This window comes from Lathamus discolor, chromosome 3, assembly GCF_037157495.1.
Source record: "Lathamus discolor isolate bLatDis1 chromosome 3, bLatDis1.hap1, whole genome shotgun sequence".
Lineage (NCBI taxonomy): Eukaryota > Metazoa > Chordata > Aves > Psittaciformes > Psittacidae > Lathamus > Lathamus discolor.
In genome coordinates, this window is record NC_088886.1 from 61105879 (window position 1) to 61128884 (window position 23006).

At 45.3% G+C, this 23006-nt stretch overlaps 1 protein-coding gene across 2 annotated transcripts; it reads right to left on the minus strand.

The window, feature by feature from the left end:
- Positions 1-309: 309 nt before the first annotated feature.
- Positions 310-21619, minus strand: LRRC8C (leucine rich repeat containing 8 VRAC subunit C). 2 transcript variants are annotated; one of them, XM_065675560.1, is made up of 3 exons: positions 21498-21619; positions 8152-8293; positions 310-6490 (listed from the first exon to the last, which is right to left on the minus strand). In XM_065675560.1, the coding sequence occupies exons 2-3, from the start codon at positions 8287-8289 to the stop codon at positions 4220-4222; spliced, it is 2409 nt and encodes an 802-aa protein (XP_065531632.1). In that variant the 5' UTR covers positions 8290-8293; positions 21498-21619; the 3' UTR covers positions 310-4219. The 2 variants fall into 2 exon arrangements, with proteins under 2 accessions (XP_065531632.1, XP_065531633.1); XM_065675561.1 differs by lacking the exon at positions 21498-21619 and adding an exon at positions 15614-15637.
- Between the last annotated feature and the right edge of the window lie 1387 nt (positions 21620-23006).

Genomic DNA, 23006 nt, shown 5'->3' on the forward strand with positions numbered 1-23006 from the left:
TACATCAGATGCAAGGGCTAACAGCATCAATTCCCTTAGTGCAGGTTAAGGCATCCCCCACAAGCCCTGGCACAGGAACCAGAGCAGGGGAGCTGCTCCCACTGGGACAGCTCCTTTGCTGGCTGCTGCGGCACAGGAAGCGAGACTACGCAGCTACAAATCCTGTGGAGTCTCATGATGTTGATCCAAGCATATTTTCTTGACTTCCCTCCCAAGGGATCAAACCCAAAAGATGGTTTCATCTGATCCGTAGGTAACCCAGAAACAAAACGTTTCCCAAACAAATAATCACAGTGCAGCCTGACAATGTTCGTTATTACAAAAGAGCATTTTATTTCCATTTCTTCTGGGTGTAGTATATCACAGCGTAACACTACACAGGTCTATCAGATCAAGAGTCTTGCTACAGAATTAAGGAGTTTGTTCATTTGGTCAAATTCCAAAGGTTTTCCTTGGCATTCTTACAGGATTCATCACCACTCCAGCACATGAATTGTTGGAAGTGCCAGCAATGTGACATGACACTTGGAACAGGCACTTTCCAATCTGAATTCGCATCAGTTGTTGGGCTGGCTGGATGCACAAACACCCATCCTAACTCCGACAGAGATGCCTGTCTCCAGATTCTGATCACAGAGAAGATTTGCTTTTCAGGCTTAAAGGACTATTAAGCTTGTCTTCTTATTTTTGATGCACTCTTTGTCGTCTCTGCTTCCATTACCAAGGAAGATTTGTGTTATTGTTGAGCAATTATGTAAAATGCCTTGCTTATATCCTGGAACTGTACTTGTTAGGCACCTGCTTAATGTATGTAGTTATATAAATTCTTTGTGTATAAACCATGCCTAAAGTATTATCCACAAAATGCCCATCCATTCTAAGTCAAATACTACAGGTCACAGAGAAGTCTAGTATGCGTTGTCTGTGAATATACATATGAGCAGTACATGAATCACTGAGTAAATATGGCACTTGTACTTATTTTCCTGGATGTCATACAGAGCTAGGAAACAATCTCTGAGCTGACACACCTCTAAAATACTGCAGCATGGGTTTGGGAAATACACCCCACAGACCAGACAGGAAGAAGTGTAGAAAAGTCAGCAGTGCAGCTACCTGAGTTGGTTTCATTAAGTTGAAGCAATTAACAGCGACGTGATAGTTTATCATTCACTGCAAGCCTGAGGGCTGTCTGCCCACAAAAGCCATGCTGCCCAACCCTGCGATAGATAAAGCAGCACAGCTTTCCAAGCACATGGCTCGGGAAGATGACGGGCTGACCTAGCAGCTCAGCGCCTCCAAAGTGACTTGTCTCACCTTCTCCTTGGCCAGACCCTGGCTGCAGAGTCCTGTTCCCTTGCTTCTCCCACCCTCGTGTCCATCCGATCCTTTGGAGAGCTGATCAAGCAGAAAATGAGTCCCTTTCTTAAACTGGCTTCGTTTTCTGCTGGATTCAGAGGTTGATTTGTCCTGTAGAGGGATCAGACCAGCACCAGATCAGTAGAGGTACAAGAGAAGCAACCGGAACATGTTGGCAGGAATAGGGAGCATGGGAGGAGGAAGAAACTGCCCCTTTTTGGTGGCAGTGAGCTGTTAGATCAACAAAGCTGTCTCAGGAGACCAAACTCTTGGAGAAGATAGTTATTCATGTGAAAGTGCTTAGACCGGTATAGTTTATTCCTATCAATGTGAATAAAGATATGCCAGCACAAGGCACTTCATACTCATGTAACTGTGTCCACAGGAGGGGTTGCACTGGCATGAGTATAAGCAGTAACAACCAAAACCCCCCACATCCCCTAATTGATGTATCTATAAAAATGGTGTAAAACAAGTCTCTAACCTTCAGTTCTGAGGTGTGCATAACTTCCATTCAGAAAACAGACCACAAACTACACATGAAACAACATTAGACACAAAATAAATTAGGGATTTAAAATGCTACATCTAGGAATAGAAAGATTTCTTCTTTAAAAAAACCTTTAAATGTAATCCCATATTTCAAATGTAAGTCAGAGAACTATACAGCTCCACCGATTACTTGGACATTTTAAACAGTTTACATTCATCAGGGACAACAGCACTTTGGTTTACATCATTAGGTTAATATGAGCAATGAAACATTTCTCTCCCTCACATTACATCAAAGTGAAATACATTTGGAATATACATACTGACAAGCTGTTCCAATAAGTGCATTCCATACATAAGAGTAGCTCTCGCAACAGCTACAGCAGTTTTAGGTCTTTAAGAGAACTAAATCAAACCCCTTTCAAAAAGCTCACTTTGATTCCTTCCTGCCTGACCCATTTCTGGTTAATCACGTGGATCTTCTCCAGAATGTAGCCAAGCACAAAAAATCAGCCTGGCTTGGTCCTGTGGCAAGCCCACATACCAGATAGCATAGCACACCCTGGATTAGTGACTGAGGAAATTCCCATTCCAGTTTGTCTCCCCACCTTTGTAAGTCAGACTCTTAAAACAACAGTATGCTTTTGTAGCAAGCTCAAGAACTCAGTTCAACTGTAGACAGTTAGAAAACACTGAAGAGCAACCAACCTGACAGTCATCACCCAGTTATTTTACATAGCTTTAAACAATCAATGCCTGCAAGTTATGAACGGCATTGCCTCTGAGAGAAAGAAGTACTGGGGGCTGGAACTAGATGATCTTAAGGTCCTTTCCAACCCTAACTGTTCTATGATTCTATGATTCCTAGATATTCCTGCAAAGCATTTATCCAGTGCCTGCATCTGACTCAAAAAGATGTGTTGTTGGGTAGGATGAAGAGATCTCTTTCCAGCAAAATATTTTACTATCAGTGGTTATTTTTCATTAGCTTAAATTAGCTTGTGAGCAGCACATGAGTTATCATATACCTGCCAAACTTGCCTGAAAGAGAGCAAACGGCTGAATTAAATAAGCCACTGAACATGGCTTCAGAGGATAAAGTTCCCAACCTGATACATAATTATTACAGATTATTACATCATTTTAAAAAGCAGACTTCCAACTGTATGATTTCCAATGTAATTACCAGCTGGGAGATGCAAACATAGCCTTCATCACTGTCCTCTGGCAGGATGGTGATGAAGATCCGGTAGGATGAGACTTTTGAGAAGTTAATGTATTTATTTAATCTCTTTTTTGCAAATCTGCAGATGTCCCTGTGCTGAGCTGGGTTATGTGATACCCAAGCTCCATGCAGGAGCATATTAGATCCTATTTCCTTGTCAGAAGCTTTACAAACTAAATATGATTGCACTTTTTCTGGATCCCATTCCTGCAAGGTGCCAAGCATCCCCAAAGGGAAGTGAACTGAGGGGGGCAGAGGACACTTTCTCCCTTGCAGGACAGGGTGCTTAGGGGAGGATGGGGATTTTCAAGGGAGTGTTTCACCTCATGGGATTGACACTTCCAGCACAGTCAGTTCATCGCAACCCCTCCACTCAAGTTGGCAGGAAATGGGCAGCCACATCCCTTTGCACTGCTTGGAACATCTTCAAACGTGAGTCACTTTAGTCCGGACTCCTCTGTGAATTGTGACCTTACTTTTCCTGAGAAGAGGAACCCACAGTCAGTGCCTCCTGCTTGGCATGCTGTGTCAACAGACTGCTAGACTGAACTTGCCCAAAGGCCCTGGAGGAGTGCTGCATGCTCCCTCAGAGCTGGTAAGATGCATAAAGAACCATTTCAGCTTGCTTTGACCATTTGAGAAAGCCATTTGTCACAAGTGAAAAAGAACAGTCAACCCAGATTTGATCTTGTAAGATGCTGAACGCCTTCTACTGCCACTGAAGAGGAAACAAGGCATTCAACACCTGCAGCACCACCCAAAGACCATGTCCTAAGGGATTAACAATAACCAGGAAGACAATATAATCATTTACACAACTCAAAGCATACGTTCTAAATACAGTTCCCTTGTTGGGGATAGGCAAAGGAAAAAACCCAAAATATCAGCAGATAAACCCATTTACTTTTACCAGTAAAAATTAAGTTACAGTCACCCTTGTTCTCAGGGTAAAACCAACTTAAAAAATATCTTAAAACAGTGAAAAAATACGAGGAAATTTTATTTAAAAATATATGTACTCCTTGCTCCAAATTTGTACAGAAAGGGTTTGTTTGGAAAAAAGAAGAAAAAAGAAGAATGACAAACTAAATGCATATTATTTGGTAGAAGCGTCATTTCGGTATGTAACGCAGCAGAAGTTAGTCATTCAGCTTTCATTTGTTCCCTGACATCAGAAGGCAACGTCTCAAACAAGGTGTCCTCTACAGTGAAACCAGTCCGTTTCAGAGCTCTGCACTCCCCGAGCTCAGGTGGGAGGATTTCAAAGTGATTGCCTTTAATATCCAAGTAGGAGAGGAAGACCAAATTCCCGATTTTAGGAGACAGGACTGACAAGTTATTTTTCCCGATTTTCAGAGTCTTCAGTTTTTTGCAGAAGTACAGTTCATCTGGCACGCTCTCCACTTTGTTGCAGGTAATGGAAAAGTACTGTAAACTCTGCAGAACTCCTATTTCAGGTGGGATAAAGCGAATGTCATTGTAAGACAAATCCAAGTATCTGATTTTGTTGCATAGGAATAGGTGGGACGGAAGAACCTCTATTTTGTTATGGCTGAAGGAAAGCCGCTCAAGACTGGTGAGCTTCTTTATATGCTCTGGGATGTATGTTATGCTGTTGTACCACAGCTTTAGGATTGTCAGTTTTCGCAGGTGTTGGAAACTTACTATTTCTTCAATGGATTTGAGGTTGTTTTCCTTTAGGTCCAATTCCTGAAGACTGAGAAGGCTGAAGACTGCATGAGGTATGCGCTCTAAATCGCAATGAACCAATTCCAGCTGCGTCAGGTTGACCATCTTCTTCAGGTTGTTGAGCATCACTAACTTAGTGCCATCGTTATGGATGCATAGTTTTTGCAGGTGACTTGAAACATCAACTGCAGACTGTGGGATTTTGGACAAATTACTTTTTATGTAAAGAACTTTAAGGCTTTTAAGCTCCCGAAAAGACTCCAGTGTAATGTTCTTGGAAATGTCGTGGCTTAGGGAGCCAATCAAATAGAGCTCTTCCAAGTTTCTGAGGCCATACATCCAGTGCGGAAGTTCCCTGATGTCATCAAACTTTACATTTAAGATCTTGAGATTCTCCTTCAGAAAAGCTAAGGCAGCACTGTGGATCTTCACAGAGCACTGGTGCAGCGAGAGCTCCTGGAGGTTGTCCAACTGTGCAATGGTTGCTGGTATCATGACATTATTGATGATTTCAAGTTTCAACGACTGCAGCTCAGTAATCTCAAAGACTGTGTCGGGTAGTCCAGACAGCATGAAAAGCTGTAGCTCCAAATGGCTATGGGAGTTTGTCTGTAGCCTCTGCCGCAGCTTATCTGCAGTCCACTCGTTGTTCAGGTTCAGCTGTTTCAGCTTATTTTCGCTGACTTCAGACAGGAAGACAGCAAACCTCTTGGAATAGAGAGGATCATACTGATCAATCATATGAAGCATGAAAGCAAAGTCATTCTTGACATCTGGGATGTCATCAATTCCTGTCTCTTGCCGAACATATTCAAAAGAATACTCTTTCAGTGATCGGTAGAACAACCAGTACAGTGTGTAAAGGCATGTGAGGCCGTAGATGCTTACAAAGCACAGGTAGCAGTAAGAAAGCTTAGAGAACAGATGTGCCATCGTGTGATTGCAGCAAAAGTTCTTATATCCGGTCATGTCTTCAATATCAACATTACAGACTACTGTAAAATTCACCTCCGAGACTAATGCTGTGTTGTAAGCAATGATAATAAGGAATTTAATTACCTTAAGTACAGTCTGGCGAACATACATGACATAGAGTATGTCACCCTCCTCCACGTGCAGGCGAAACTTCTTCACCTTTTCAAACAGTGCTTTGGCCTGTTCCCCTTCTTTCTTATCTAACGCCCCTGGTGTTCCTTTATCTACAACTAACTTCTCAGGGATTGATTTTAAAGACTGCGTCTTGACCAAAGTGCCTTCAGTGCTTGGCTGGATAGTATTAGACTTATTTATGTTGTTCTTCCTGTTATCTTTATCTTCAGAGTCTTCCCCTGACACTTCGGATAAGGCTCTTGTTGTCCAGGGAGAATCAAAACATTTCCCAAGTATTGAAATGAAGTGTTCAATCTTGGAGCTCGATCCAGGGAATTTGAACCAAAAGTTACTACACAGCATGAAGACCAGTGTGTGTATAAGGACAAGGTAAGGGAAGTACTTAGCATACCAGTGCAGGGCACGTTCGTAGCACACCTGATTTATAAAGCTGTATTGCTGAAGGTCCAAATCAGTCTTCAGTCCTTTCATTTCAACTGTAGCTGGAGGGGTGGATGGCTTGGGTGGAGGAAGAGGGGTTGTATCCGGGACTGTGCTAAATACATTTGAACTGTTAGATTGGTTCTGGCAAGGCTGGATGCGCTTTGGAAGGCATATTATCTTGTCTTGCATGACCTGAAACACACAAAAAGACATCTTTTAAACTTATGTACAGACAATGGTGGCAGTACCAATGGGTAGCTGTCCTTGGAGTTCCTCCAGCTGCCAGGCAGCCTGTTCTACAACCTGGCATTTGGCCACACAGGCTGTGCTATTATTACCGTCGTTGTTGTTATTATTACTATTATTATTCCCAACAAGGCACTTGTTCTATATGCCAAGAACTAGGTCACCCTTCTTCATCCATCGTTAGCTTTCCATAATTTGAATAAAAGGGCACTGAGATAATCCAGAAAAGGGAAGAGTGTGGGTAATGCTCCCTGAAAAGAGCAGGGATCTCCTGCATTGCTCTCCCCAGAGACAGACTGCTCTTGCCAGGTGTGTTCACCCTAGCTACACGATGTTCAGAGATAACTTAGGCTTGAAAGCTGCATAACCACATTCATGTGGTTGTATGCTCACACTGTGATGTCTTATCACATGGGAAAAAGCTGACAAAGAGCTAATGGGGCATATCATGCTGGGACATTATTAATCTTCAGGTTTAATAAAGACAGATAGGGGTATAGAGAACTGACAGCATTTGTGTGCATGGATGTCATTTATGTTCGGTTTCTCATACCTACAGTCCTTGTACCACACACCTCCGGGGGGAGGAATTAAAAAACAAAAAAACCAAAATCACCCATTATTTGTGGTGTTTCTACAGATTATTTTCCCCCGTGCTTCACCCAACTAAGCAGGTGAACTTAAAAATAACAAATGTTCTACTTGGTGTGCTTAAGAAAACACTTAGCTACTAATGCAAAATTAATCTCTCTATAAAGAGATTCTTAAACACGGTCAGCATATCTTTTCAACTGAAAATACTTGAAATGGAGAATACAGGCAAAACTACAGCTGATTTCCCATGAAATTTGGGATGCAGTATGAGAAAATCTTGGGCCATGTAAGCGAGCAAATTCCCCTGCCACCGTTTCCCTTTAGCTCCATTTCTAAGTCACGCCAAGGAACACAAGATTCGTGCTTGTACTAGTACTGTAACTTTCTATTTTTGTGGAGTCCATCCCAAATAGAACTTTCATTTCTTTTCAGCTTTTGGCTCTTTAGCAAAATGTAACTAACACTGATTGTCAGTAATGGTAGTAATTTACGTGTAAGCATCCTCAGAGATGTTTTGTAATGGAAGAGGCATAATATTAGTTGTGGGTGGCGTTAATAAAATAAGCACATTCATTTCAGAACCCTCTGAAGCATAACAACTGGAGGAGCAGTAACATTTGCCAGACGAAAACAGAAATTACAAAATTACAATCTTCAAACTTTTCAATTGAAAAATGGCAGCAAATAAGAACCTCAGTTGATCATCTGGTTTGTTATGCCAAATGGTGGTGCAAACAGGCAGCCAGGCACAAGCCAAGACATCAGCTCTTATCATCAGCTGGCACCGCTCCATCAACTCTAGCGCAGCTCTGTTGATTTATAGCTGCTAGAAGTCTGGTCTGTGTTATTTGATGTTGCTACCTAAACAGCTTTAATCCTGGGACCAGCAAATCTTTGCTTTGTTCACAGTGAGCCCAGGAGATAAACCAAGCTGTGACACCCTTCTTCCATACTCATTTGTGGTGTTCTTTCAGCCTCACCCTAAGAACTTGCATCAGTCCTGATGGATTTACCTGTAGTGTGCACCCAAACACACCGATCATGAGCATGGCGACGGATAGATAGTCCGTGAACACATCCCACCAAGGCTTCAGAACCCTGAATGCCGGCTGCTGCTCTGAGAACTGGCGAAACTCGGTCACGGGAATCATCGTCCTGCAAAAGAGCAAGGCCAGGGTTTAGCCTCCTGCAGCCCGTGTGAGCAAGCCCTTTTGTGAGGTTTGAAAGAAGCTGCTCCGGAAATGAAGCAACCAGGATGTGGCAGAAAAGTTCCCAGCTACCACCCAAGCATCCCTCTAATATCCTACCTCAGGAGAGGGATGATGATGCTGTGTCCTGCAGCTCCTGTGAGGAAGGGAGGGCAGGACTGGGGTCCCATGAATGCAGGCAGGCAAAATCATTTCTGCATTGACTCCAGCCATAGCTGATGGGTCAATGAGGCCACATGAACCCCCCAAAATCAGCCCATTCTATAGATAGAGACATTCATCTTTATACACATTAGCCTTGATCTCAAAGGTCTGGCTAGAATGCTTGTCCTGAGCTCAGATTTCACAGGCCCTTTTAGCTATCATGTTTCATTCACTTTCATTTTATTCATAGTGGTTTCAGGGATGCTTTGGAATATTTGTGTGCTTACTCCCTGCAGTTTTAAATCTACTATAGTTTGAGTGCAAGTTGCGAAAGTGCCTTAGCTAACCAAAACTACAGGCAGATCAAGGGCTTTTATCTTCACCTCAGATGCCTAGGCTTACATCATCACATCCTCTGAAATATCACCTAGCACATGAGCATGTACAGGCAAAGCAACTGATTTTAAAGCCTACAGCAGATCGTGAAACTCAATCCCTGAGACCAAACCAGTACTGAAACTCCCCAGTAAGTTACAATGGAAAGATAAATTCACATGGGAATGCAACAAAGATACTCTCAAGAGCAACTTACAAAACTTGTCGTTTAACTAACACCCTAAATGCCCACCACAATCACTTTGTATCACAATAACATAGGCAGAGTCTATAATCCTGATTCAGCTGCACACTGGGACCTGTTAGTGTGGGGCTGGTGTCATCCAGGATCAGTGATAAGCACACCCTTGCTGATATGCTGCCCAGTGACTTGAGCGATTCAGTCCATGCAGAGCTGGGGATCTGGTAAGGAAGCACTCAGGCCCTAATCACTGCCATTCATTACACGCATACAGCCATGACAAGAATCTGTAACTGATTCCCACCACACTGGCCATACTCACGTGGAAAGATGCTGACTTTGACACCTTCTCCAGGCCTGCTTGTGCAGCTGATCCTCAGGAGGTACCGCAGCCCCCAAAGGCAGAAGGTAACATCCCTAAACGAACATGGGCCAGTAGCTAGGCTGGGGCTTTGCAGCTTTCTGAGTGGCATAAAACCATTTTAGCCCTTGCTCCCTGCGCCCCTGTCCTCTTGCAGCCCTATCACAGGTTGCTTTAAGCACTACTTGGCCAGGCAGAAGAATCTCTCTCAGCCTCCTGTCCTTCTAAAAGCTGTCCCCAGGATGCACGCTCCACTGTCAGACGTAATCCATGGCTGGCAATCCCCAGGAGGAAGGCAAGCTGTCCTTTGCAGCACTTGCAAATTAATAGCCCATCAGTGAAAACGATGGCAATGCAAAGCCTGACCTCACACAGTCAGGATGGAGGCTCAGCAGCATCCATGCCAACAGGCCTGAATCACTGGAGTGGTGGCAGCTCCTAGCGACACCTGAGCTGAAGAACATCACGTGCTGATCTCTTGTCTATGCCCTCATGTATTTCACTGCCATTGGTAAGGAATTACCCTCCCTTTTTTTAATTTCCACATAAAATGACTGGCAATAGCTGTTGGTAAGCTTTAAAAAGTAATTTTTCTATAAAGCATTGAAACACAGAAAAATCATAATGGAGTATGCTCACACAGATGTCAGCTAACCAGTTGCCATGCAACAGTCCTGCTCAGAGCTTTGTAACACATATACCACTGCTGGCTCAGGTTTTTCAGCTAGTTAGCTGACTGAAATGCCATCAGTACACCCAAGAATAAATACCAATAGCTAGCTTTAAAATCACAGCATTTTCTCTCCCGCTTCCTCCCTTTTGAAATGGCTTAGGAGTACTTTTCGTATTCTGATGCCATGTCCTATAGAGGTTTTACTTGTTAAGGTTCTTTTGAAAGTACAGACAATTTGAGCATCAGGTAAGACAAAACATCATGTTTCCTACAGTGAAGGCTCTTGAGTGCTCTCATGCACCAAAACATGTGGAGACCAAATCCTTGCTGGTTAGATGTCTAAGCAACTCTGGATAGGAGCCATGGCGTTATGGAAGTCAGCAGTACTGAAACAGCAACAGCAGAGGGGACTGGAAAATACCCTGCAAATTACTGTGCAGGGACAGCTTTCAGGACCAAAAATTAATTTCACTGTTGCATTTGATAGGTTTCACTCTGTATTTTTAGGGGTCTTTGTTGTATTATATATTTGCTTTATTCCTTCTAAATGATATGTGGGGAATACAGATGAAGGCAGATAGCTTCTGGCACCACAAATGCATGCTGCTCTGATCCCTTGTTCCCTTTAGAGGCTGCTGTTTGCATAGTGTGACTCCTCATTAGTAGAGTGCACATTCTGTTACTGTGGTAAATGGGCCGAGGAGCCAGAGACCTGCATACAGAAAGCCTGAGCCACGCTAGAAAACCCATCCCTGAGGGTGGAAGGTCTGCAGTCCAACACCAGGGATCAGAATCTGCCTGCCACTTAGGTTTTGATTTCTTGTTAGAAAAAGAAGATAAATGCTACTAAATGACAGCAATAGTACTGCACACAAGAATGATAAATAAACCAACAATGTCTAATGGCAGGCAGTCATTTTTTAACTGCAGGGAAAAAGACATTCACAAGCAGCTTTAAAAGGAGGTTGGATGTGAAGAAGTGGCATAACTGTTTTCCAGCATCCTCTGCCAAAACCCGATTGTTTCTCCCCTTGCTATGCTAGCAATAAAGAGGAAATGCTGGAAGGAAGTGCAGAGAAGTGCAGGCTTACCAGCACTGCTGTATGTGCAAACAGGACAGGATGACATGAAACCGCTCTTCCTTCTCGCTTCTTTTCCGTTCTGGCCTGCCTGTCCATTGACTGAAAGGACATCTATTAGCAGTGGCTCTGAGGCCTTGGAGAAGACACAATGAGTCCACATGGCTCAGACCAATCCTGAACATTCCCTCCTGGCCATGGCCGGTGTCTGGCTCTTCCCCACTGCTACATCCAGGGCTGCACCACTGCCAGGCTCTTTTATAACCATGCACAAACCAGGTCTGCACGAAGTAAAGTGATTCTGTCAATCGTGAATTTAAACAAACCAAAACAGAGGTAATGGGTTTAAACTGAAACAGGGGACGTTCAGGTTGGATATAAGGAAGAAGTTCTTTACTGTGAGGGTGGTGAGGCACCCAGATTGCCCAAAGATGCGGTAAATGCAGCGTTCACGGCCAGGTTGGACAGAGCCTTGGGGGACATGGTCTAAGGTGAGGCGTCCCTGCCCATGGCAGGGGGGTTGGAACTGGATGATCTCGAGGTCCTTCCCAAACCCAACTGTTCTGTGATTCCATGATTCTGTGCTAATATGTCACACTGCAGCCCAAATCACAGCCATCTGTGGGACAGCACAGCATCTACTGTAGATTCTTACCTCTTCTTATAACGTGGAGATAAAAAGGAATTCAACATTTCAGCTGGTGAAAACGAAGATAGGATTACTAATTTCAGTTCACTCACAATCCAAATATTATTTAATGGCATATTACATTGTAGTTGAAATGTGGAGCCTGACTTATGTTAAATACTATTCTAACCTACTTTAGGAAATACTGACTTGTGAATATCGGATATTTGTTTTCAATTAAAATCAGAACTTATTCTCTTTTTTTCTCTCTTGAATTTCTAACAATCCTCAGTCCCTAGAGAAAAGAAGTTTGTACATGAGAGAAATAATCTGGTAATCAGCTACCAGAAGGAAATAAAATAGGAACTTTGGGTAAAAACAGTCATACTGGCTGTTAAGCAATGCTGCACAAAGGAGCTGAGCAGTTGACAGATTAAACAAAGAACAACCAACAAAACACACACCCCCCAAAACAAAACTGAGGGGAAAGAAATTAATACAGTTACTACTGTTATTATTATTATTATATTTCTATGAAATATAGAAAGCTTGATTATTGAAAATGAATATGTGACAGTAAGATGAAATACTGGAATCCAGGTACAAGGAAGGTGTGATATTTACTCCAGCAGAAAAGCTAACTAAAGGAATAAGCTAATGCATGGGCGATTAGAAGCAAGACACAAATAATGTGACCTAAAAGAGCTAAGAAGAATAAGCAGTACCACATCAGAGAGGAAAGTACTGGAAACAAAATAGACTTAAGACTTTGAATCAATGGATGTTTGTGAAATGGCCACACCATGGGGCAAAACAGCTTCTCAGCAATTAGCCTTCATCAGAGTGCATAAGGAAAGTGGTGGGGACAGTTGGGAAGCAATGCTGGCTCTTGCCAGTGGGTGAAGAGAAGAATGAGTGTGTGTTACCAATGGGGCACCACTTGGGATGTGCTGCAGAGCAGAAAGGAACTTAACCTCCTGCCACTCGGAGGAGCTCAGGTGGGCAGCTGGAGACATGGATATGAATCATAGAACCTCAGGTTAGAAGAGACCTCAAGGATCCTCTGGTCCAAACTTTCTAGGCAAAGCATAAGTGCTTTGAAGTGGGAAGAGAAGTAACACCATTTCTAGTCCCTCCAGAACTCAGCAGTTTCTCAGTACAAAAGGACTTTTCTCATTTTTTGAGAACTTCTTCCATTTAATACATTAATTGCTAATAGAGCTTAACATCCATCCCAGTGTCACTGCTGACTTCCCAGCTTGGATGGATTCACATCAAAACTGGGCAAAGATACTGGCAGCAAAAAAGTAAACTGAAAATGCACATTTTGCCACTCATACACAAAGTAAAATTATTCACTTAGCTTTCTGCTATTTGGGTGGAACATTTGCTTTGCACACAGTGGCTAACTGGCAGCGGGAAGATGAACTGGTTCTGCTCTTCCCCATGACACCCCCCCATCAAGCTGTATTCATCCTAAAGCATCCTGAGTGATACTTTACGCAGAAAAACCATATTAATGCTTAGAGGGGTGCCCCTCAGATACAACCCCAAATAAAATTGCTTTTAGCTCCTAGCAACTTTGAGGCCCCACTCTCCAGCTACTGCTAGGTGACAGTTGCTATTTTTAAGCAGATTCTCACAGAGTAACTTCATTCACTGTAGGGAGCGTAGCTGTGTGGATTGACACCAGCCCTCAATAGGCTGCTGGAGAAAACCATCAATCCTGCTCCCACTCAGCCCCACCTCAGCTCTCACAGCAGTTTGTAGAGACACTGATTAAAAGAAAGCACTCTGCTATTTCATGCTTCCAATAGCGGTTACTCGATCATGTTGCCATGCATTGAAGCAATTGCTGCCATCAATTGCTTGTTTTAGGGGAACATCCAGAGCCACACAGCAGAATTGGTGCTGGACAGGCAATTAACATCCAGGGTTTAATGGTTCAATAGCGCAGGATAGGAACAACACACCAGCGGGAAAAAGAGGAGGAACGCCGCAGGAGAAGAGATAACACTGCAGAAATAGTGACATTTACAACTGGGAAGCATAAAACCCTGAGGTCTCTTAAGCTGACTAGAAAAGATGTTTAAATGATTAGCCAGCTGATGTTAAACTGCATTTCCCTGACATCCCACCAACCCTCCTCAGATGCAGGATCAGCACCACCACCTCCAGAGAATGGTGCTGAGTCCAAGCAAATCCCAGATGTTATGCACATGGCTCCAACCCCCCAGAGGAAAAGAGCTTTCCCCTTGATGTCAGGGGCCTTGAGCTGGTAACCACAGGGCCACAACCACAGCTAAGCTGAGCACACTGGGAATGGTCAAGGTTGAGCTGTCCTCCAGAGACAATTCAGGCTGGGGCTGCCTGGTGTTTCACATCAGATCTACTGAAAGGAGAAGTGCAGGGCCAGGCAAACCCCACCCTCCTGGCTGTTTTCAACATACTGCATGTGTTAGGATAAATTATGGAATGCCTTTTGGGAATAATGCTGTGAATAGGTCTCTGGGTTGGTTCCCATACATGATTTATTGCATATTCATCTTTGTTACAAGGAAAAAGCTCTTCCCTGCGAGGGTGCTGAGGCGCTGGCACAGGTTGCCCAGAGAAGCTGTGGCTGCCCCATCCCTGGCAGTGTTCAAGGCCAGGTTGGACACAGGGGCTTGGAGCAACCTGCTCTAGCAGGAGGTGTCCCTGCCCATGGCACGGATTGGAACTGGGTGATCTTAAGGTCCTTTCCAACCCAAATCATTTTATGATTAAAGGAACTGAGCACAGCACACATTGAACACACAATGAGCTTGTGACCTGGTGGCGGGGACATGACAGAGCTCGAGTGCTGCCGGCTACATGTTCAAGGGCTGTTCTCCACTAGGTTTCGCTTTACACAGGACATGGCACTGCACATGCTGAACATCATGTCCCGCTGTTCCTGACTGTAAACATTTGTTACTCCATATAAACACCATAAAGTGCCTCTTCAGGTGGTTTGGTGCTGTCTGGCCTTAGCTGAAGTTCAGCTCAAGTGCTTCTCAGCACACAGCCTGGGGCTGCACTGGACAGAAGAATTCTGCATTTTTATTTTGCTTGATTGGGAACTGCACACCAACACAGCTAAATAAGCAGGGATAAGGGTGTTTGGCAGTCAGGTTCACAGTGATGTATTCTTAAATACCCAGTCTAAGTAAAATCACTGGTTTATGCAGTGTGAATGAAAATGGCTTGGTACTGCAGTTTTTACTGCGGTGTGAACAGCTGCCAAAGCTGGCTGCTTTATAAACCTTTGGAAACCAGGGTTTTGCATGTCTCATCAGCTGAGCACTTCATGTCCAGTGTGTGTCCAGGAGCCCCGCATAGCTCCTGGCACTGCCAGTGCTGGCACCACAGATCACAGATAACCAGCCTGCTTCACTTCATCACCTAACCTGGAAAGGACTAAAAGTGGGCCCAGAGACAAGGCACCAAGTCTGGGTAACTGACATTAGACTAAGGGGGAAATAAAATGATAAGGGCTAGAATTAGCAACTCCTAATTCCCGAAAGGTTGATGTTGATCCTTATCTGTATTCTCACACTCACTGTATGTGCAGTGAAATAATTCCTGAACTATGCTGACATACAATAATATCTCTGCTACTAATTTCTCCCTGTATTTGAGGCATTTCAGGAGACCAGCTCCCCTACAAGGTTTTACAGCTGCTGGTGTTTCCTGTCATATGAAATTTAAACACAAAATTTACATTTTTGGGTTGGAAAAACTCCTTTGAATGTTGTTCGGGAGTAGGGCAAAAAAAGTAACATACGTTGCCACTTCTTCAGACACGATGGGTTACTTTTTGTTCCATTGACTGTAAGGCAGGTTTTCATAGGAAGAAATACCATCACCCTGAAGTAAGAAATACAAACAAATGATGCTGTTGCTTAAACATAAATGCTAAGTTAAGGAACTGGGAAACTATTAAAAAACAAACCATTTGCATCCAAGCAGTTATTTTTAAAAGTCCATGTGTTTACTGTATTTTCAAACAAATACATCTTCTTGGGGCTGAGGCTGGCGAGGAAATGTGGCCTGGAGGAACCACAGAGCAGGAGTCAGGAGTTCCCACTGGGAGCTGGCTATGGAATCCCTGAGCTCCTGCTTTGGGCACACCAAAGTGACTCGCCTTACCACCACTTCTCCAGCTGCAAAAGAAGAAAGGTATCTACTTTCTTTACTACCTTTGGTGGTCAATATGAACGAATAGTACTACAAAACCACAACACACTGCTTTTTCCAGTTCTCTGCAGTGGTTGAGTCTGAATGCAAAGCCACTGGAGTGAATCTGATTTCATACTACACCTCACCAAAATTACGTGCCACAGTTGGTACCAGTTTGCAGTCTGAGGAGCAGACAACATACAGTCAGCCCACAGAAGACATCATCAGCACCCACAAGTTGCTGGTGCTACAAAAGGTGTGCAACCCATGCTATCTGCACACACCCAGGAGGGAGCACGGTGGATTCAGAGGCATCAGGGAATCCCCCTGCTCTGTTGTTGGCAGCGTTTGCTGTAGCAGTGGAAGCTTAAAGGCCTGAATCAAGAACTCAGAGGAGACATAAGGGATGTAAAGAGGAGACATAAAGGATGGAAGGAGGAAGGACTTTAATACACAACATTTCAAAATATATGCTGCAATTTCCACCTACACGTACAGAAAGCGCAGTTTTGGTGACGGATCCCAGACAATAACCTTGTTGTTTGCTTCAACTGAGTCATGATACTTTTTCATGTATTACACACCAAAAAGGCTTCCTACTGTCAGCAGCTCTTTGACTTCAACTTGGTTAGACTGAGGCCAAAAAATGTTTAGGGCCATATTCAGTCTGATAAAGTGTCCATGAAATCACTTAGGCCTATGTGGAGATTTGGCTTTGCTGAGCTATTTGTCCAAATCTAAAGGAAAGTACACTCTGCATTTCCATGTCAAAGACTACTTCAAAGGCAATACTTTCCATTTTTCAGCTCTGGGAGTAACATTCTTGGTTTATCAAGGCTATCACTCAAGCTCCTGGCCCTCTTTCCAGAGCTGCAAAATGTTCTTAATGCCAGTGAAAACTTTTAGCAGCAAATCAAAGCACTGAGCAAGAAACTGCCCAGCAAGTGGTATTTTAGTACTCCTGAAATATGTCTTAATGATTGAGAAAAGTAAACTCACATCGAGCTTTAATCAAAGTTGCACCAGGTTTTCCACAAATGCTTATTTAACACACTCAGATAATGAAGACAGAAACAATGCTGTAGCATGTCAAAGGACAGGCAGTATTACACAAACCAGTGCCTTTGTTGTCAAAGGAATAGTCAGGGGCCTCAGGCTAATAAAAGTGCTCATAATAAGAAAGTTCAGCTTGTGCAATTAAAAATTAATTCCTAATTGGACAGGAAGCACAAAGGGTCCATTCTGAGCCTTAAGCAGCTCAACCATCTGAAAAGTTAGTTAAAAACTTTTTATGCAGCGATTGAGCCAAAACCAGTAAAGAAATGTCTGTTTTCACCATTTGTGAGACTTTCTCATATAAAGGATCTTTTCTGCTCCTACTTGCATGCTACACAAGAAAGCCTTCTACACTTTGCAATAGTCTCATACATAAACCACGGACCCCAAAGCGCCTGGATAAACACAGGTATTCTCAGCCCAAAACACAGCTGATGAGTTTTCTTCCCCCTGAACCATCCTTTGTGACAAGAAATTCCTGACAATAAAAATAAAGCTCATTGTTTTATTCGTACACCTGAAAGAATAAGCAAGTAAATCCAAACACATTAAACTGATGTGATCTACACACACTCGAAGATAAACATGAACAGCTACAGAACCTGTTCACATAAGATGACTTTGAAGGATCATAAACTTCAGAGATGTGAAATACCAGAAGTATCTGCCTAAATTCCCTATAGGACTTTCCCAGTGTCCAGCCATGGCCCACAGAAAGGGAATTAACTCTAAACTTGTTCCACCAAGAAGTCTGTAGATGCATCACAAAACAGAAAGAAAGGCTGTTTCCATCAAGCCTTAACTTTGTGAGATCAAAGCTGTTGCTGAGGCGGGTGTCTGACCACACTAGAGTGGGTGTGCAGGTCTTTGAAATTATGTTGTGATGGGTAAATGATGGCAAAGAGCAAATGCTTCTTTTTTTAAATCACATTACACTTTACAAAAGGCTTTTCCAGCAATATTGTCTGTGAACACCCATGAAAACTATCTACCCCTGAGGCAGCTCATTCACATCAGCTGGAACACGAGCTCTCTAACGGTGCGCAGAACACCAAACCTGCTCTCAGACAGCAACCGTCACTTCTGAGCTGCTGCTGTAAAGCACACTTTTATCTGGATCTTACCCCACTGCATGCTCAGGGCAAGGCTTGACTTGTGCTCTGCTTCACCATGTGCTCCAAAGCAAACAATCCAAAAATCCCACCTTGCTGTCAATGCCGAGTGAATATGGAAATGTTCTCAGCATTTCAGCAGTCTTATTGTATTGCTGGCTTGTGGAATTTGGGGTTCCCATCAATACAGAATCACTATGCACTATTGCCACTGAAGGGAGCTGTGAGCTAGCATGTCCGTTTTCAGCTAATAGTGGTTTCGCCCAGGATCTGAAGTTGGTACAAAAGGCTGGATGCTGCTCACCTGAAAGCCAACGGAAAAGTTAAAGTTTACTTTGAGAGTGAGAAATGGAGTTTTAATGCTACTTTACCGGGCCAACTGTTTTCATTTATGCTGGTTCAAACTCAGTAGAACTTTGTGCTCACCATGATGGCAGCAATAGCAGCTTTCCATGCAGAAAGGTGCCATTCTGCACCTCTGGGTGCCTTTGCCTTACTTTAAAACTAAGGAAAACCATGCACTGTATCTTAATGAAGGATTCTCCCCAGCAAATGTAAAATGTGCAAAGCACTCACATGGCACTATTCTACCTTTTAAAAACCTGACCTGATTGAACATTAGATTGTAAATCAGCCCTTCACAGGAGATGGAAACAGAGTGGACACAACCTCCAGACTAGAAAATTGTCTGGATATATTATCCTGATCCAAGCCTATGGCTCTCTGGATAATACAGAAAGTTTACAGTTGTAAAGATTATGCTGCATCTGATTAATTGCTTGTGTCAGGCACTAGGATGAATACAGTGCAGGAAAGCTGAGCCAGGCTCTGTCAGGTTTAAAGACAGCTCTAAGATGCTTTGCCTGCCTGGAAGCCAGCAATGCCTGCCCTGTATTATGAATGAAAGCAGTGGAGCAAAGGGCATACTCACACATGCCTGAGAGAGTGAATCAAACCCAGTATCCTCCCAGTGGGAAAGAGATCTTAGAAACGCCAACCCCAACACAAGTCATTGCACTATAGCTTGGATCTGCACCAGAGTTTTGTCACAAAAAATCCCTGGGCAAACAGCTTAAGTATGAAGAAGAGCGTAAAGTTTCCATTATGTTGAGCATGTGAAATCCAACAGTTGTTAACGTTCTTCTGGCAAATCACTCTGGAAGGAGAATGGCTTCTCTGATTTACTAAGTAAGGTTTTTAAGGGAATCTGGGGGTTCTCTTTTGTTTTCCCTGAGGTAAACTGTTTCATTTTCAGGGTTTCCTTCAACACACAGTCCCTCCCCTGCCCTGTGCAACTCTGCGACAATGAGGACAATACCTTTTCACTGAATTCTCTCAAAGAGGAAAAGAAGTCCTGTAAAATCAAACTCTAGCTCCTGTTATTGTGAATTGTTTGGACAGTAATGGAAACGCTTTCTACTTGCCGCAGCATTCAAAGAGCCTTGTTCTGGGAAGTGCCTTTCTGGTGCTGAATAGGGGCCACTTCAACCATTGCAACTGAGGTCAATGGACAATCAGGGGAACTGCTCCTCCCAGCACTCTGACCCAATTCCTTATTTTGGGTCTTGCTGTGTGTCACTCTGGTGCTGAGGCCACCTGAGTATTGTATCACCCTCTCTACTCCCTCAGAGCCCCTCATTGTGGGTCTCACAGATGCGAGAGGAAATCAGCTCCAACTGGTACAGGAACTCATTGCAAGGTAGCCCCAAGCACTGAGGCAAGGAACTCAAGCGAAGAATTCATCACTCTCTGGTTTTGTTGCTCACTGCCAATCAGCACTGGCCTTTTCCAATACCAGTCACACAAAGTAACTACATTTTTAGGCTTTCCATCAGAAGTTTCTTCCTAAAGTCGCTTACAAGAGCAAATAACAACAAAAAGCTCACAGAAAGTTACATTACAGTAAGCCTCCAGCAGGGCCCGTTAGCATTCAGACTGGAAAAAAACAGCATCCCCGTGGCCACACATGTAACAAACTCAGAACGCAACTGGAAAAGGAAATGATTCACAAACCACAGGTGCTCAGCACCAGGCTGCTGCGCCTCGCTGGCAGCCCCATGGCACTTGCAAGACAGAAGGAACCCAAGGCCAGGTTAAAATTAGGGATCACTCGGACCTGTGCTAAACCCTGCTCTTGATGCTGATCTGAACCACAGGGGCAAAGAGGCATGTCCAGAAGAGTGAGTGCTACCCTCCAGACTGCCTTCATCATGCCAAAAAGAAAAGTAGAAGAGGGGGGCGGGGGGGGGGGGGGGGAATGTGCAAACTTGGTTGAATTGGGAAGGGGGATAATTATTATTAATTTCCAGCATTGCTATCTTTTCCTCCATTACCTTGCAACGCACCTTTTTGCCTACCCAATGTTCCACAGCATCATTCAAGCCTACAGCGTTCTGTGGGAGCAAACACTGTCTTCAAACAGTGCTGCTCATAATACTGAGTCTTTCCTCACAGAAAGCAGTTATTTCGAAAGTAAAAAAAATAACAAAGGCAAGCCTAGCTCACACACTGATCTGGGCAATAAAACACCTCACTTTTACACGTGTTTATCCTAAAGAAATTCTAGCAGGATGCACTCGGCAGTCTTTCGTAAGCCTCATTTTGCTTGGTCAACTCTTTCCAGTGAACTGGACAAACTGCATTTCGCGAATAATGAACAAAACCGCCCATCACACTGCGACAAGGCAGAGGTGGCTTTGAACCGATTTTAGATCAGGATTGGCTTCTTTTTCCTCCTCAGATCTCTCCGAAAGCAGGGCCAGAGGCACGCCAGAGCCTCCCAGTGCCACCGGGGGCTGCGCTCCCCCCCCGGCCCGGCGACAGGGACCCGCCGGCACCCTCAACCAGCACCCCCGCCGAGGGACCGCGCTGCCCGCACCGCGCTGCCGCCGCCGCCCCGTAACGCGGGATGGTTGCGCTGGGTTTGCGCTTCTTTCCCGGGGGAAAACATCGCCAAGGGCTTCCCTCAACCCGCCCGTCTCCACGGCGACTGCTTCCCGACCCCGCTGCCGAGAAGCCCCGCTTGGCTCCGGGCCACCGCCCCGCGGGGCACCCCCGGGGCCGCCCGAGCGCCGCGGCCCGGCAGGGGATGGATGGGGACGGACGGTGCGGCGGCGAGCCCACATAAAGTTTGTCTCCCCCGGCGCTGCGCAGGGATGGGGCAACACCGTCGATGCCGCCGGCTGGCAGAGCGCGATCCCGCAGCTGCTGCCGGGTCTCGCCTCCCCTTCCCTCCCCTCCCTACCGGGGCGCAGCGCTGGGCCCCGTCCCCTCCGCGCCCCGTCCCCGGCCGGCCGGGGGGAGGCAGCCGGTGGCTCTTACCTGGCGGGGTGCGCGGGGTCACGGGCGGCCGTGCGGGAGCGCGGTCATGCCGCGGTGCGGGGCTGAGCGCGGCAGGCAGGGCCGTGCCGTGCCGGGCGGGGCGGGGAGCGGAGCGGAGCGGAGCGGAGGCCAGGCCGCCCGCAGCCGCGCTCCGCCCCCCACCGCCGCGGGGCCACGTCTCCGGCCTGACGCAGGCGGCGGCCGGGGGGCGCCGGTCGGGCCGGGCAGGGCAGAGCAGCAGCAGCAGCAGCAGCGGAGCCGGACGTGCCGCTCCGCAGGCCTCCCCCGGGTCTCGCTAGCGGGAAGCGGCCCCCGAGGCCGCCGGGAGGGCCCGCGGCATCCCCGGGTGGAGCAGCGGGGTGGGCGCCGGCTGAAGAGATGCTGCGTGAAGTCGGTGTAAGGGAGCCCCGAGGGGGGCGGCGGCAGCGCTAATTGTGATGGGAAGCCCTCAACTTCAAGGCACGGGGCCTTGAGGGGACTATAAAGAGAGCAGGCTGTAAAGCGGCTGGGATCCCATTAACAATAGACAAGCGTCTCGGAGAGCGACAATTGGAAACACAAACTCCTGGCCCAGCAATTCAAAAAGCGCAGACTGAAAACTGCTGTGGAAAGAAACCACATATTTGAAGGGACTTTTGTCCAGCGTTTCCAAGAAATATTTACATCTCTATCAGAAGGAAGAGACGGGACAAGTTCAGCATCAGAGGGAGGTACTTGCCCTCTAATGGCTCGCCCCAAACCTTAGGGATAGTGTTGAGTATCCCTTGGGGACAGTACAAATATGTAAACAAATACAAACATATAAGCCCTCTGGGGGGGAGTTAATGGAAACAAATACAGCATGAGGCCTCACAGCTGTTTTGCTGCAAAGATATTAACTGGATTGGGATGCAGACTGAAGGCCTGCCATGGAGAGCCGTGGGTAATTCTGACTCCGTGTGCTTTGTGACCCATCTGCTTCAGGGACTGCTGAGGGCATACTCAGGGTCCTCATGTGGCAATCACTGATGTGATTTATAGCTGTGGGAGTCCAGCTCATCGTCTGACTGAAGTGTTTGCTAAAGTGCTTTGCAGTGCAGGACTGCTTCCCTCAGCCAAAGCCTCGAGGCTTTCTGAGGCACCTCAAGAAATGAGGAGGTTGTTGGCATAGCTCCCTCACAGCCCTTCAGAGCTGCCAGCCTAAAAGATGTCAGCAATACTGCACCATGACATAATTATAAGTGTTAGCCCCATGCTTTGGGGATATGGCTGAGGAATAAAACAGGGCGAATGAGCAAGGTTTCCATATGGACAAAAGCACCAGGTTGGGTGGTTTTATTGAGCTAAAGAAATGGTTATGGTGACTGCTGCATTCATTTTATTGGTTTCTTTCCATTACTCTCAATTCCTGGCAGCAGCTTAGAGAATCCCTCCCTGTCCTGGATGGTTTCTTCTTTCAAACATTTGCAGGCAGTTCTGCTGTTCACCCTTTCATCATCGCTTAGCTCATTTAGTCCTTTCCCATAAGTC